The 17,254-nt window shown below is 39.3% G+C and overlaps 1 protein-coding gene and 1 long non-coding RNA gene across 2 annotated transcripts in view; one reads left to right on the top strand and one right to left on the bottom strand.

Moving 5' to 3' along the window:
• The window catches only part of LOC124272227 (cytochrome P450 3A29-like), a 43,344-nt gene extending 26,825 nt beyond the window's left edge, over positions 1-16,519 (top strand). Inside the window, exons 6-14 of the mRNA XM_046707380.1 lie at positions 9,870-9,958; positions 10,395-10,546; positions 11,584-11,720; positions 12,271-12,367; positions 13,316-13,455; positions 13,864-13,952; positions 14,539-14,676; positions 15,169-15,319; positions 16,399-16,519. Coding sequence (XP_046563336.1) covers positions 9,870-9,958; positions 10,395-10,546; positions 11,584-11,720; positions 12,271-12,367; positions 13,316-13,455; positions 13,864-13,952; positions 14,539-14,676; positions 15,169-15,319; positions 16,399-16,479 — 1,074 coding nt within the window. The 3' untranslated portion in view covers positions 16,480-16,519. The remainder of the gene's footprint in view (positions 1-9,869; positions 9,959-10,394; positions 10,547-11,583; positions 11,721-12,270; positions 12,368-13,315; positions 13,456-13,863; positions 13,953-14,538; positions 14,677-15,168; positions 15,320-16,398) is intronic.
• Positions 3,298-8,988, bottom strand: LOC124272231. Its single transcript, XR_006897288.1, has 3 exons — positions 8,893-8,988; positions 6,308-6,309; positions 3,298-3,308 (listed from the first exon to the last, which is right to left on the bottom strand). It is a non-coding gene; the product is annotated as an uncharacterized LOC124272231 (long non-coding RNA).
• Positions 16,520-17,254: the final 735 nt, after the last annotated feature.

Below are 17,254 nucleotides of genomic sequence, written 5' to 3'. Positions count from 1 at the left end.
GGAGACATTAGCCCGATGGAACTGCTGAGCTTGTGTTCGAGGCTGACAGGACCAGCCCAGTGTGGAAATTGAATGCGATCTGTTGAAATGATGACTTAGTGTGCATATGTCATAATCATAAATGACAAGTGTTTTGATACCGAGATGAATACATAACCATTACATACATCTATTGTTTGTCATTATTTTCTTTCTAATATTGAATAAAATATCTATTAAAAACAGGACTAGTATGCATAAAATACACATTGTATATATGTATAAGCTTTACTATAATAATTTTGAAAAAAGATGTTATTATTATTTTATTTATTTCCTGCCCTTTGAATAGGGGTCTGAGGCCCTTTTGACTTTCTTGCGGCCCTTTTGACTTTTCCGTTTTGCGGCCCTTTTGTCATGTGGCCCTTTTGACTAGGACCCTTTTGGTGTATATGAGTTCAGTTTTGAGGATTTGTTCACCGTTTGTATGGTAGGCCTGCTTGTGGCCTTCGGTAAACCATCTGTCAATGTTGTTGTTTTTCAACTGGAATCTTTCCCATATTGTTTTTCTTTATTAACGTTCGGGATCATCCATCATGTTATGATCAGGGGCGGATACAGCTTTTGAAAAATAGTGCATAGTTAATTTTGCCCGAGACCAAATGGCAAGCTTAGAATGTGTGTTTGGGATAAGGTGGCAAATATACACAGCCTTCCACGCCGCCTCTTGTGGCTTTGTGACCCAATGGTTAGTTGCAGACATTAATCTGCATAAGAGTTAACTCAACTCGTAAAAACTCGGTTTTCATTTTATTGTTTACCTGAAATTATCTTCAGACACTCTTCACAGCTTGTGTTACAGTTTGTTACAGCCAGATGCATTAATTAGTTACTTGTATGTTACCTCTACACTAAGACTTGTGTCACAGAAAACTACTGATAGAGGATGCATTTCTCAAACATACGTCTGCGATGCTTTTTCACATATTTGTGAACTATCTCATCAGAAACTATTTTCTTGTCCTGGTTCAGGTGGATCAGTGTCAGTCCAGTCAAGCGCTCCTGATCCATGGTACTCCTCAGATGCATCTTCAGCCTTTTAAGGCTGGAAAATGTCCTTCCTGCTTCAGTGCTTGTAACTGGAAGTGTAACGGCAATTGTGAGCAACTTACGGATGTTAGGGAAAACATTCTCATCAGCAGATTTCAAGCTTTCGATTGCACCTTCAGAGGTATTCCTGTGACAACCAATGAAGGCGCCAACTTCGGAGTTCTGCCAGAAGAGAAGACACCATTGGCAAGTCATTCTCCCAGAACATTAGGTTTGCTTCCAACTGTAGTAGATCTGGTTGCTGTACAGACGCACATGGCAGAAGACCAAACAGTTCAATTCCAGGACGGTTCTCTGGACTGAACCTTGTGTTCATCTCTTCTTGCAGGTGGTCAAGGAAAAGGAATGATCAAATTGAGCTTGTTCTTGAAGTGTTCATTCGCTTTCTGTGTCATCCTGAGGATGGTGTATTTCAGCATCAAGCTTTCTGTGTCATCCAAGCTTCTTCACAATCCGAGCGAACGCCGACGTATTTCCCCACAGCATCAAGCTGTTCTGCAATAGCACAAGCTTAAACTCAGTCAGTACCAATACCAATCATGACTCCTTTGATCTACATCAGCCCTCATGGTTTTGATCATTGATACCATTTCGTCAATAAGTTTGTAAGCCATGCAGATGTCATTGTCCCTTTTTTGAAGTTTGACTGCCAGTGGTTTAACAGCTTCAAGTGCATTATGGGCCACCACAAACGCCATGATGTGTTGCGAATCTCTCAGAATGGTCAAAAGCCCTTGTGCTTTTATGGTTGTCTCTTTGTCCCATGCCCAGTTCTCATCACGATAAATGTCTGCATGGTTTCGAGGATATAGGATGGCCTCAAAACATGTGCAAATGTGGCTATACAACGTTTGAAAGACGTCAAAGCACACATGCCTCTCAACCCATCTAGTCTTGCAAAATCCCCAAAGACGAGTTCTTTTCGTATCAGTGCAAGACGCTTTCAGAACTCTCTCTAAAAACCTCTGGCGTTTTAATGAATTGTCAAAAAAGAGCAAAACTTGGTTGATGTTGTCCATCATGTTTCTGATTGGAGGGATTTTGCATGAAGCCGCAATACTCAGATTCAGAACATGGCTGTTGCAATGCGTGTACAAAGCCGTAGGTGCCAATGTTTTGACATGAGCCTGAACACCAACTCGAGATGAAGACATGCAGGATGCACCATCATAGCTTTTTCCTCGACACTTGGTGATATCAATACCTTGGTCTTTCAGTGACTTTAAGATAGCCTCTGCAATATGCTGACCTGTTGTTCTTTCTAAATGTACATAATCAAAGAATGTCTCTTTCATAGTCATTGTTTTTTGATCAACATATCTCAGGCAAAAACCAAGAACCTCAACATTGGAAAACGTATCTGTGACTTCATCTGCAATCACAGAAAACACAGCCCCTTCTTTTTGAAGCTGAGTGACCACCTCTGAGCGAATGTGGTCACCAACTACTTCAATGAGTTCAGTTTGAACTGTTTTGCTGGTATATTGGGTGTTTCTTCTGCCAAATTCTAAATGATGACGTAGTTCGTCATCTCTATCCGCCAGTAGATTTAATATGGCCAGCAAGTTTCCCTTGTTTGGCTGTTCTGATGTCCTGTCATCTCTGTGCCCCCTCAGAGACAAACCTTGTCTGCCACAGAGTATCACTGTGTCAACTATTTGTTTCAGAATGTGGCAGTTCAAGTCGTACATCTCCTTATTCTGTTGAGATGTTCCGATAAGGTAACGACTTTTCAGGTTCTTTGTAAATGCGGAGGAAGTCCAACGCCCCAAGAACAGCTTGTTTGTGAAAAAAGGTATTCTGGTGAGTCTCAAATGCACCATTTTTCGCAGTTGCTTTAGACAAATTTGTGAAAGGATACTTTACTAAAGACCCTGCGCACTTTCGCTCATCACCCAGGTTCAGAAACAGAACACACATTATACATAAGCCTCCACCTGCTGCTGGACTGTACACTAGCCAACTGTACTTATTCAACCAGCTGTGCTGGAATACAAGACGTGTTACTCGTTTCTGTTGTGGTCGAGCTCTTGTTTGCGAAACAAACCCATCATATTCTGAAGTGGGATGAAAGTGATGTTTCGGGTATTTGTTTTTTTGATCTTTACTCAAAGTACTGAGGTTAAGCCGAAACAATCCCCGTCGTCAATCCCGTCATACCTTACAGACGTGCTCTCCGTCTCAACTGGATCAATGCCAGGCACCGACATTTTCGGCTTCTTGTTAGCTGGTTCACTGCTGCTGTCCTTCATATCCCTGGTATCGGATTGTGAGAAACCAGACGTTGTGAAGCCTTTTTCGGGTGCCTTTTCCCCATACACTATCAGCTGAGTATGTGTTACCCAGATTCACACTTTTCACTTCGGAAAACTCTGTATCTGGCAAAGCACACTTACTTTCCATCTCTCAGTTTCAATACAGGCCACAAAATGGTTTCCATCCCGCTGTGTCTGTGCTGGTCATGTGCGTCCACATTATACAGATAGGTGGGGTCTTTATTTCCCCAACGAGTGGTGTGATGGTTTGTTGCATATCCTTTCGATCAGTTGCTACACTCCGAATGTTGGGATAAACCGATATGACCCTGCGCTGAAAGGCATTGCCTTCCGCGTATGTGTATAAGAGAGGAATGCCGTCCATTGTTTACAGTGTTAAGTACCTCTTTCCGAAATGTGTGTTGCATAGATGAAGTCACAAGTGATTCAGCAGCTGCTGAGGTAACAACGACATACTGTAACAAGTTCTGCTTTTCCTTGGCTTTCCCACCTGACATAGAAGCAAGTGATGACTGGTTGATGTATAGCTTCTCTTTCATGACAAGTTCATTTATGATACGCACTCGGCATTCCAGATGGTGAGTTTCATCACCCCCCAGCGATTTGGTGTAAGGGCAAACCAGACACCTGACTAGCTGAAAACTCTAGGGTATGCGCCAAATATTGGGAATGGTTATTATCGTGAAGAGATATGGCACTGCTGTCCCATTGAAATCAATGTTATAGACTGTTGTATTCAGAAATTACAGTGGAGATGGATTGGCTGTTTTTAAGACTTTCTATTCATAATCATCTTAGTGTGAGATACCGATCATAGGTCCACCGAAAACTTTGGAAAGGGCGGGGGGTGCACCCCCGTTTTCACGAGAGTTTCAATGGTCATTTAATCACTTTCAGGACAAAACTTTCGTCCATAATAACATGTTTTCTACATGTAACAATCTTACTTAGTCAACAAGATAAATTTAAAACCAACAGGTACACAAAAATTATTGCAAATCGGAAAAAAACTATGGAATGAACACAATAGCACATTGGCCATCTGTAAGCTGAAACTAAATTTATATGAAACAAAATGAAAACTACGAAAACGAACTATGAAGCCCTATTTTGGCAACGTAACTAGATAATGAAATCTAATCCAAAAATGATTGATTTATCATGAAATTACGAATTAGCAACACTGGGATGAGAAATCCTAGAAAAACAATTGTCAAAGGTCTATACTGCTCGAGAACCGAGATGAAAGACCAGTTATAAAGAATGCAGCCAGTTATTACTATTCGCAGCAGCGATGTGTTGGTGCGTCTGGTCAGAACGAAAGGCGAGCGAGAAGTGACAATGCCTGCTTTGGACTGTGAACCTTTTGGTGCATTCACAGCACCTGGACATGGACCAAGTCACACCAAGCGATTTGGTGTAAGGGCAAACCAGACACCTGACTAGCTGAAAACTCTAGGGTATGCGCCAAATATTGGGAATGGTTATTGTCGTGAAGAGATATGGCACTGCTGTCCCATTAAAATCAATGTTATAGACTGTTGTATTCAGAAATTACAGTGGAGATGGATTGGCTGTTTTTAAGACTTTCTATTCATAATCATCTTAGTGTGAGATACCGATCATAGGTCCACCGAAAACTTTGGAAAGGGCGGGGGGTGCACCCCCGTTTTCACGAGAGTTTCAATGGTCATTTAATAACTTTCAGGACAAAATGGGGGGTGGGGTGCGCACCCCTGCACCACCCCCTCTGGATCCGCCTATGAATGGTACTTACAGTTTCACTTCCTAGTATTTCAGCGCTTTGCGCGTAGGAATGTCAACACCAGTCTTTAACAAATAAAAACTTCTCTGAGCGCCATAGGCTTCGCTAATTGAAACAGTGTAGTCTATCTTGTTCTTATTGGTTTGATTTTAACAGAATGGGCCTGCAGATTTCATTCAGGGCCTGTACATTTTAAGGCCTACTGGCGGCAGCAGGCCCTGATGTCCAACTGGCAAATTAAAGTATTGCATACACTGTGTTAAAGCAATGCTATTTCTAAAATGAGTCCATTTGTAATATCATGCAGAATTCCTATGCCAGTGACCAATGTGCCGAAACAGATACAGCAGGGCTATTCAGTCAAGTTATATAATACTGTTAAACGTTCACCCTGTTCGATCAAGCAAAACAAAAGTGCTTATTGTCAAAGTGTTCATGGCTGGAGGGAGGAACAAGAAATCTTACTTAATCTAACTCGTCTGTGTGCATGAGCGTGCGTTGTGCATGTGGATGTGTATGCTTTCTTGCATGTGTGAGTGTGGGTCTCTCCTGCACTTTGTGTGTCTCTGTGTGTGACGTCAAGTTGTCAACCAATGAGATTACATTAACATGGTCCTGCATTGTTAAACATAGGCCAGAGTTGTTAAGCCACCTCTGTGGAGATGGAGATTTAGAGTGACAAAAACCTCCAAGAGGCTGTATGACAAAAGGGATGACTTCAACTTTCTTTTCATGTCGAGTAATGTTACAACAGCTTTAGCCTTTGGTGTTTACATTTCACAACATTTAAGGTACAATCGGACATGCTTTTTCTACCAAGATTTCAAACAGCGCTAAGATTTCAGAAGGTGTTCGATAAAGCTTACAACATAAAAGGGATAAGTATAAGTTTATGGTAGACCTGTGGAGGGCATTTGAAAATATGATACAGTAGTAACAAAAATTATGTCGGATGCAATTCCCTATTTTGACTTGTACCATACGTTCCCATTTTTGTCAGGTGACTAACCTTTGCATATATTTGGACCGGTGCCACTGATACAGCTATGGACACTTACCATTGCGAACACCTGGTGTCCTCAGTGTCCATAAACACATACTCTGTCATGCTGTCAATCACTGGACTCGCTGTTCCAGACTCAATTGGTTTACAGTCCACGTCGTACAGCTGTAACACTACTGAATGTGGCGTCAAAGCAATATTCTCATTATATATGTCGTCAGAATTGTACGATCAACTGTTCTTTTAGAAAAAATGTCACTTCGATGAAGAAAAGGTTTTACCGTTTCTATTTACAAATATGGAACATGGAACTACAATTATTTCAAGAAACAAGGCATCCCGGGGCCAGCACCAACGTGTTGTATTGGAAACACTGGTCTCGTAGGCTTCATAAAACTGTGTTGTCCCTTTCTCCTTGTGTCGAGCCCTTGGTGTCATTATCCGCAATTTAATCAGCGTACAATCGAGCATGAGTTTTCTTTTCACCTATATATCTTTGTCAAAAGTTGTTGGATCATGTTTGAAGCATTCACGGTATTAGCAAAGTTTTCGAAAATGTTTTAGGAGGACATTTGGAGGATATCTTTTACATTCCATGATCCTAAAATAGACGGAATAGTAAAATGAATTTCAGCAGTCTGAGGTTTCTAACCTATTCAGTTATCTATCTATCTATCTATCTATTTAACTAAAATTGTTACATAAAGAAGAATATGATTCGTTCAGGCTACAAAATGCCGATTGCCCTACAACGAAATGACTGCTAGACAGAGGGGAACATTAAATCTTGAAAACTGAACAGGGACTAACCTTGTTGACCTATTTACTGGAGACCTTGGGAAGAGATTTGGATATTTCAATGAATGTGCTTGTGTGGGGGCTAAATATTATTGAACCTAAACTGAAGTATTAGCTTAATGTCATTCTTATATAAGTGATGGCAGGATTTGTATAGTTTTTTCTTATGTTTGTGACAGTGCAAAATATTGGTCAGGGAACGCTCATCTTTCCTCATCAGCTGTTGTATGGTGTTTCGTGACCCTTCTGATGACACAGCAGGAATTTTATGATTGGAAGGGGAATTAAAAAAAAAATGTCTCTTTTATATCGAATTCAGCATCTGGTAAAACGAATCGTACATAGTGAAGCCCCATCTCATCCCATTGCACGCTTTGTTTTAGTTTACAGCATACGTTTATATTCTATTGACAATAATCAATCCTTTTAATCTTTGTTTTCCTTCAAATTTCACTTTTGGATTCAAATTCAGCATTCGGTAAAACATTTGCACTTTGAAGTAGGTCTTGAGATTTTCAGGATCCCGCCTTATCTTAAGCCTTTTTTAGATTGCAGCATGCATTTATATTTTTTAGAAAATATTCTCTGCTGTTAAACTTGTTGTGGCAGATGACGAAACTGGAGAATATTTGAACGTAAGATAAACATAATAATGTCAAGTTAAAATATTGTAGCAAACTTGATTCAATTCATTTTTATGCAGAATTTCACACATGATCTGTACGCCTGGAGTAAGCAATATGGAACTGTTTTTGGGTATGTATGTATGTATGTATGTATGTATGTATGTATGTATGTATGTATGTATGTATGTATGTATGTATGTATGTATGTATGTATGTATGTATGTATGTATGTATGTATGTATGTATGTATGTATGTATGTATGTATGTATGTATGTATGTATGTATGTATGTATGTATGTATGTATGTATGTATGTATGTATATTTACTTATATCATGCAAAGTCGTGCAGACTATAAGAACTCGATGAGAAAACAGCTGGTAGGTTAACAACACGTGCACGTTACCTATAAGAGGGGACCTTAAAACAGCATATGGATAAATGATGTTTATTGGCATTCAAAAATACATTTTGTATCAGATTGTATATGTTTCTTTGAGCTCAGGTTCAGAAGATATGAAGTGTTTTGTGTAATTTAACCATCTATGACGTTTCTGTTGTGCAGTATCTTTCTTGGAAGGACTCCCACCTATATTATCGCCGATCTGGAAATTCTCAAAGAGGTTATGGTCAAGAGTTTTGACAATTTCAGAAACCGGGTGGTAAGTAAAACCATTTATGGCCCCTGAAAGCAATAATGTCTGCCTTTTTGACAATGTCATCCTACTAAACTAAACACTTAACACATCAGCACACACTAGCTATTGCTGTTACTCAGAGTAACAGATGTCACGTGGTGGTAAATCATAATTTTAACAACTGCTATTGAACCCTATAAATGAACCTTAGATTTGGGCGTAAAGATAATGTAAAAAGTGTAACCATACAAATGGAATGAAACTTAACTGTATTCCTTGCTTCTGTTTTCAGATATTTTCGGTACCCTACCCCTTAAATTTAGCTTTGTTTTTCTTGGAAGATAATGCTTGGAAAAGAGTGAGAAATACCATCAGTCCTTCATTTACTGGTGTCAAATTGAGGCGGGTAAGCGATTGTTTTCGTCTATATGCTGCGTGAATGAATACACTTTGAGCAGCAAGTCAAACCATTGATTACACAATGTAATTACAGTCGCGTTTCTTGCTTACTGGGTTCCGTCCTTTTGCGCAACTTAGTGCAATAACCAGTCCAGAATTTTGAGGCAACTCATTCAACTGGATATATATATATCAATCAGTATTATTTGATACATCTAATCACTTGTATATGGCAACACTACGTTCCTTCTAATCCTTGCAAACAATCGTGCAGCGTGCTCTGTCGTACAACAGCGACAATCAGGAAATCGTGGAAATCGCAAAACGAAGCTCGGCCGCTAGAAAAGTTAGACGGTCTGGTATGGACTTGATATTATATCAATCACATTGTACGTCAAAACAAATACACTTAATAAGCGCAAAGAACACATAACAGGTGTGTAACCAGTGAGCCAGATGAATTGTGAATCATTGCACGACCCCTTCAAACAGGGGCAGTCTGTGACTAGTTAACGACATGCTAAAATTAAAATTAATTTGTTAATAACATTTTCATATGAAACAAGGAATTGGAATTTACTAATAGTGTAACCTTAGTTGTTTGTAGTGTCTCTTTTCACTGTCACACGGATTGGCTGAAAAGTAGGTCATTGTCTGAATTGGTTAATCAGACTCATGTTTCGGTTTGGATCAATATCAGTTAGAACTTGAATTTTTTTTTTTGGATTTTGTTATTGTTGAAATGAGACCTGAACTTAAAATAAATCCACACCGTATACAATCAAAACTGTGTCAATCATGACGAGGTGACAACAGGTTTAACGTCGATTTCACGATGATTAATTTATGTAGAGAGGTGCATACGCGTCTCTGTGTGTGACTTCTTGTACAGATGCCGACATATGTTGCTCTGTTAAAGCTAGACCACTGAGATGCTATACCACAGTTACACAAGGGTAATCCCCTGAGGCATATTACTGACTTCGAGCTGGCCAGTACTTGTTACCCTACAGATGTGCTTTGGTTTATAAAATCTGGAGATAGTGTCACAATTTGTGACTGCTATATGTATTGTCGAAATGAGTTTGTTTTTCCTTTCTGTATTTAGATGTGGCAGACAAGCTGGACCAACTGCATCGACTTACAAAGCGGTTGTGTTGAGAAATAAATGGGGATTGCATCGTTGCATGTTCTGCCTCTAAATATTTTAGGCTCAAAACTTTTGATAGCCCCTCGTATGGAAGGAATTAGGTTGTTTTTCGTTTCTGTATTTAGATGTGCGGAGCCATCAACGATTGTGCAAGGACTCTTACAACAAATTTCGCGAAGGTCATGGGGAAAGACGCTGGAGTCAATATGAAACAGTGAGTGTATTGTTCGCAGTATGGAGGTATTTAATTGTTTCGTTACATTTTGATGTAGATAGGTATATCACACAATTCCAAAGATTATTCCTTGTGTGATCAAAAAGAGTGTCCTCCGCCATATTTTCAGTGTGTTAGTAAATAGTACAATTGGACAGTATGATACCAAATACCAGAGTTAAAGCCCGGACAAAAATTGGTAACATGCATGCCACACTCCGTCGTGAATCATTACTCATCCGTAATCACGTCCCTATCATGGCAAACTAATGATCATAATTTGTCGTATCTGTTTGTTGCTTGACGGCGCAATCCAATAATTGACAGATCAGAATTTGAAATGACTTTGGAATGATAAACCATATTAGAGAAAACTCTAGTTTACTGTTAAAACTGCAGTATTATACGAATCGAAGTTCGAAATGTTCTCTTTTAGATACTTTGGAGCTTTCTCTATGGATGTGATTTGCCAAACTGCATTTGGGATAAAGGTTGATTCGCAAACAGATTTCAACCACCCGTTTGTCGTTCATGCTAAGACGTTATTCCAACCAACAAAACTGGCAGTGGTATCCTCAGCATTGTCAGGTAAGAGACTAGGAAACTTATTCAATAATGCCGGTTAAAAAAAATTCCCTTCACGCTGCATAAATTCAGTAACAGTAGCTGAATGTAATGGCTTCGTTAAGTGAGTGAGTATGGATTTTTGCTTTTTGTTTGCCGCTTTTTGCAATATTCCAGCAATATCACAGTGGGGACACATGAACTGGGCTTCAAATATATGTGGGGATGCAAACAGGGCATGACATAAATGTGACGTGCGAACGCTTTAACCATCGGTACATCCCAATGCCTGCATTGTTATTAGGGGTCAATGCCTTCAGGCAGGAGACCTATTGTAATCGTTCGGATTATTATTATTATTATTATTTATTATTCCGCCGATTTTTGTACCAAAAATACCTCCTAAACCAATGATCCGAATCGCTTACAAGAAATCAAACAGATGCTCACCGAGGTGAAGATATTCCCCTTAAAATCTCTAGGCTCTAGGCCCAATAGCAAAGGGGAGATAATTCAAAATAAATTCCAAAATTTCAAAGTTTGACATCTAATATCTCAAGAACTCATTGTTCCAACACTTCCAAATCTCTTGTACAGATGCACAATCGAATTCCCAACAATTTTGCCTGGACGGGTCAAGTCGCTAAAATGTACCGTTTGGCAGTTATTTTTGTTTTCAGTTTTTGGCCATGTTTTTCAGCAGTTTTCTGAGTAGTTTGCTCCCAAAATGTGCTGAGCTCCAACCATCAGCTCTAGACATTCCAAACATTCCATAACTGATGTCCAGTAACCATTGTGCCGTAGACCCAAGAACAACTGAGATACAGCCTTTTAAAGAGGGAACTATTTCTTCTCCAGAACTTCTTTAAAGGTACCTCACCCCCGCGACCCCGGCTGTATTTGGAAGATCCGCTCGCCTGTCAAAAAACGTGTTCTGGCTTCGTTTTGGAATGATGATTTCTTGCCCTCAAATACAATAGATAGAACTAAAGCCAAGGATCCCTCATCGTTGCTTGCAACGACATTTTAAAGGTTGAAATGGATTCTGTTTCTGTTTGAAGATGCTGTTCCAGCACTTGGACCAGTCTTCAATAAGCTCGGCCTTGGACTCTTTCCACAAAAATCCGTTGCCTTCTTTGAGACGATCACCGGTGAAATGATGAAACAGCGTCGAAATGATAAAACACACCACCAAGAGGTTTGATTAAATCTATCGCTTTTATCAGAGAGAGATACGCACATGAACATGCATGTGAATGTGTATGAGAGAGATACATCTCCGTGTTATGAGGAGATGAGATTTATAATTGTCTGTAAGGTCGTGCTTGAGAATATTTCGCTCATATGACGACGTGCATGCGTGTGTATGTGTATGTTCGGCGGCTTGTACTAGCCCAGACTGAAGGTGGTTTTATAGTGCTAGCCCACTGAGATACCATGCCGCAGTGAAGCATGAATACCCCACTCAGACACATTATACTGACTCCGAGCCGACCAGTCCTTGTTGTATCCATTAATGCCGAGCGCCAGGCAGGGACCAACAAGTACCACATTTTAACGTCTTTTGGTATGACGCGGTCGGGGATCGAACCCGCGACGTTCCGCACTCCGGGCAGACGCTCTAACCACTACACAACGGAGGCGGTCTGTCTGTAAGGGGAACATATCAGTTACCTCACCTATCATCTAACCATACATTATGTAATATTGTGTTTCGTGCGAAATTAAGTTTCCAAAATGTATAAAAGGGAACAGACTTCCTGCAAATGATGATGGATGCTTCAATAGAAGAGGGCAATGACGACAAAAGCGCTGATGGTCAAACGGTCAAACATTCAGTCCGGCGTAAGTAGGCACATTAGAGAAAGAACAGACTCCTATGTATTAAAACGATGGTTTTCTGACATTTTTTGCGTTTCATTGTCACACGTATAAATCATTTTTCAATGACCTTTTTTCGATTAGTCAGATGTATTTATTGTACGTAACGTCATCGGACTTTGTCGAGGAAGTTAGTTATTTGCCCTCTCTATGTTTTACTGATCGATGTTACAGGGTATACAGTATTTTGCAAGCAAACAAAATGGAACAAATAGACTATGTATATACTCAAGACAACTAGAAACCTGACACCACTTCATTGGTAACAATTGGGAGGGACAATTTGTTTTAGGTTTTGTTCTGCCATACACACGGCCATGACATGTTGGGTGTTTCAGCGTGGTCTTGGTGACCGACATTATGGTTTGGGACAATTTTGTTCCAATGGTTGATTAACACGAGATTGATTGTCCAATCATGCTACCAAAAAGTATTCGTTGGGACGAGGTTTTGAATGTCAGACTCCTTCTTACATTGATTCTTCAACATGGTCCTGAACATTTTAACAAGACAACGCTAAGTCGCAGTTCTGACGTCATGGAACGTCACATATTAGTTTACTTGCGTATATATAATAAATTATGCATTATTTCATAAGAACTATGCTTCCAACTACTGTTCATTGCCCGTTTTGTTACCTGACAACAAAAGTATGACACATATACTGGTGTAAAATAACTAATTTGTCACGTGGCAAATTTGCGGTGTAAAATTTGCCACGTGGCAAGTTTTTAATCGAGTTGAGTATATGTATTTTAGAAGAAAACCCCCATTAAAATTGTAAAGTTACAGTGATGTGCGTTAAGAATGACATATCCAGGATAATTATAGAACGTAAGTGATGTGACAGATGCTCATTAGACTCGTGTCAAATTTACAACTAGAAGGAAAAACAAAAGTTCCAACTTACAGATCTATCGACGGAAGAAATAGTTGCTCAGTGCATACTGTTTTTTGTTGCTGGTTACGAAACTACAGCGTCCACCCTTACCTTCATATCTTACAACCTGGCGATGAATCAGGATGCACAGGGGAAAGAAATGTTGCGAAATGTCAGTATCCCAAAGTACAAGTTGCCTTTGGGTTTTAAAGTTGACTGTCATTTTCTATTCGTTGTTTTTAGTCTCGTCTATGACGTTCGTTTTCTTTGTCCATAGTTTGGATATTGATAAACTGTTTCATTCACTAACATTATCAAATAAAGAATCACGTAAATATTACAACTATTTATGTTTTATTGTGCTTAGAAATGTGACACATCAGTAGTTCATAAATAACGTGTTTCATATTATTCTTATTTGAAATTATTGTGAAGGTAACTCAACAAGAGTATACTTAAAGATAAGGAAGAGCAACTTTCTCCATCTCTGTAAGGTCCCCTGCCCTCTTTCTAACTCAAACGTTATAATCACTCACTCCAAATACTGGGATATTGACAGTCTGTGTTTGTCTGCCGCCAGGAGGAACCAAACTATGACAACATTGGGAAACTGAAGTATCTGGACAACGTGATCACGGAGACGCTCAGACTCTACCCGCCGGCTTTTGTGTAAGTGACACAATAGGGATATAAAGGCAATATAATGTAATCTAGTATTGTTTATAGCATAAGGCTACTACAGTTTGTCTAGTTACACGGTGGAATTCTAGGTTAGAATGGTTCCCAGCAACCGATACAGGTGGTAGGAGATGACCATGTAGATCGTTTGGTCAGGCTTGGGGTCATTGTTGATTGTGTGACGTTGTACCACGACTGATCAGATCTTTGATCACAATACCGGACATGTCCCTGTCTGTTCCTGGATCGATTGTTACAGCTCGCAGTCATATATAGCTGGAAGATTGCTCAGTGAGGCGTTCCACAACAAACAAACATTAGCATATCACCCAGCTATCAGAATTTACATACAACAAACGCACAGGGTTTGTAAACAAAGCAGTATTATCTTCCATATATCTTTCCACATTACTATAACTAAATACTGAACCCAGCTCAGTCATTCATTGACATAACAATATTTTTGCAAGGAACCTGGTAAAATGTAACATGTTAAGCGTCATTGCACAACAACTAAATCACATTTTAAAACATCCTACCTTTCTCCAAGCTTATCCAAGCTTATTCTTCATTCTAGGATTGACCGAACTGTTTCTGAGCCCACTCAAATCAAGGGCCTAACTTTCTCTAAGGGTCAAGATATCTTCATTCCTGTGATGGCCATACACAGAAATCCTGAGCTCTACGACGATCCTGATTCCTTCAAGCCAGAAAGGTATGGGTCTGACATCGTGATATTCTAGCTGGTGATTTTAAAACATGCAAAACAATCAATTCCCGAAAATATTGTTAACAAACATAACCGAGCCCCAGAATATCAGATGGTCGGCCTTCATTGAAGTCCATATAGAACCATGTAGCCGTACTCGGCTATACATGTGATTAACAGGAAGTAAACGAGGAAACATCTAAAACCTACACCTCTTTTAACTTTCCTGCAAGATCTAGTTTATACTCTCTGCCATAACTGAAATACTGTTGTTCAAAGCGGTGTTATACACCTGAGGAGTATAATACACATTCCCCGGACTCACTCATGCTTACTTTGAACCCACATCGTGTAAACTAACCATCCTACAATTTTCGGTACAATAAGTTTTGACTATTTGTTAAATGTATCACAGTAACGTACATGTGTTAAAAGCGTTGCCTTGAACAGATAGACTGAAATATTATAATTAAGTAACTGCAAGAAACTGTACTTCAGGTTTGAAGACCAAGACAAAACTGTTGCCTTCCAAGCTTTCGGATTTGGCCCCAGGGCCTGCATTGGGATGCGGCTTGCTCTTGTTGAAGTTAAAGTTGCTTTGGTTAATGTTCTGAGGGCCGTGAAGTTTGATCGTATGCCCGACACACCGGTAGGATTCTTTCATTATATAATTTTAGAACCATACATTTTATGATCTTCCTGTAAGAGGTGTGAATGTTCCAATTTTGAATAAAGATATAGAGCATCAGTGGAACATCAGTCTGTACAAAAACCCACTAAACTTAGCAATGAAATGGAAGATTCACTTAAATAATTTGAATTACGAATACTGTGTATGAGTGCAAACAACCCTATGCTTATAAATAAAGAAAAACGTTTGGGAAATAGATTTGATCCACAACACCTTTTGGTCAGGTTTAATGCCACAAACATTTCTTTTATTAACTTAGCATACTTAAATATACCACTGAACATACAATGAATCTCGGGGACTTCAGTCCACCAGCAAAAAACATCGACCCAGTTGAATTTAGAGCGTTAGAGCAGAAGAATACACAGTCCAGACTGTACTCAGAGACAAATTCCGTATGATGTAAAGGGACAAATAGCTGTGAAAATTATATTATGAATGAAGAACTGGAAAGCTAGGTGTTGCCGAAAGGATAAGCATGCTCAGTCAACAAATGAAACAGAAATCACATCAACGAGGTTATCAAACAACGTTTTGGTTATGACCCAAACGTCAGGATTATCAAACGACAGCACTCTCATGCAACTTTCGGGTTATCATGCTACGTTAGGGTTATCATACAACTTACTGGTCTCCATGCAAATATACATCTCTTCAGCGTAGCATTTAACATTTGCCAGATAACCAAACAGATTACATCTTTGAATTCATGTAATTCCGTATTGGTTTCGCTAACCTACATTTGAATATATTGTGTTAACTTAATAATGAGAAAGGCCCCCAAACAAATCACTGCTAACTTAGTCCTGTTTTGGTAATAAAAGAAATCTTAATTCCCAGGATTTTAGAGAATTGCTTTTTTGCTGGAATAAGGACAGTTTATTTCTAAAGGAAATTCACAAAACGGCTTTGCAATGGAAAAGGGTTAGTTTGTTTCTGAATGTTGTTCATTGATCATTGCGTTCTTGTTTAGGCTATAGACATAACCACGTACTCCTATTCATGTTACAACTGCATATATATTGTTTTCTTCACAGGAAGTATTGACGTTTGCTCAGAATCCAACTATTCTTCAACCAGACAAGGACATCATACTGAAAGTGTCTCCAAGATGTTGAAAACGGCGACAATGCAACATTAGTTCAAAGAATGTATATGTCTCCAAATTGTGTACAAACCAATGATTATATATATATGTTTTACCACTTTAAATCAGTGGGCATCGAAAACTGATTGTCTTCCACCTTGAATTCTTATAATAATCAAACGAGAAGCCTTGCACTTTTGGCACATCTGTATTGCTTGTAAATCTTGTTCTCTGGTGTGCTGTGCTGATGTGACACTCAGCCTGTAAGACACTCAATCCGTAAAGTGAGTGCCATTGGCTTAACCTGGCTCTGTATGTTTTAACGCAAAGTTTAGGTGAAACTTGAAGTTATGCAGGTCTCAGGCGTTTATTACCTTGGTGAAGCAAGAACAGGTATGACGCTAACCAAATAAACACATTCAGGGACATGAGCTGATGCCGGTATGAGCTAATGCCCGCATTCAAGTGTGTACATTTCAGATACTTTCCTGTTTCCATGACATACTGAAATTTGTATATCTCATTATAACTTCTGAATAAATTTTACCATAAGTTACTGTAATTATACATCTCAGAAATAGAGGCTAAGGGAGTTTTGAAATTGAGTCAACATGCAACCAAACACAATACGAAACAAAGCTTTCCCAATTTATATATCTCCAAACGCTTTGTAAGTATAAGATTTCTTGCTCTCACAGCATCGAATAATTCTGAAAAGACCATGCGATTCCCGCCGACATGTAACATATTCTGAAAGCCATTAAAAACGCAATTGGTATTTGTTGTCCTGAAACTTACAAAAGTTC

This window comes from Haliotis rubra, unplaced genomic scaffold, assembly GCF_003918875.1.
Source record: "Haliotis rubra isolate DU_JTF1 unplaced genomic scaffold, ASM391887v1 Scf1675, whole genome shotgun sequence".
Taxonomy (NCBI): Eukaryota; Metazoa; Mollusca; class Gastropoda; order Lepetellida; family Haliotidae; genus Haliotis; species Haliotis rubra.
This window is presented reverse-complemented; position numbering and strand designations above follow the sequence as displayed.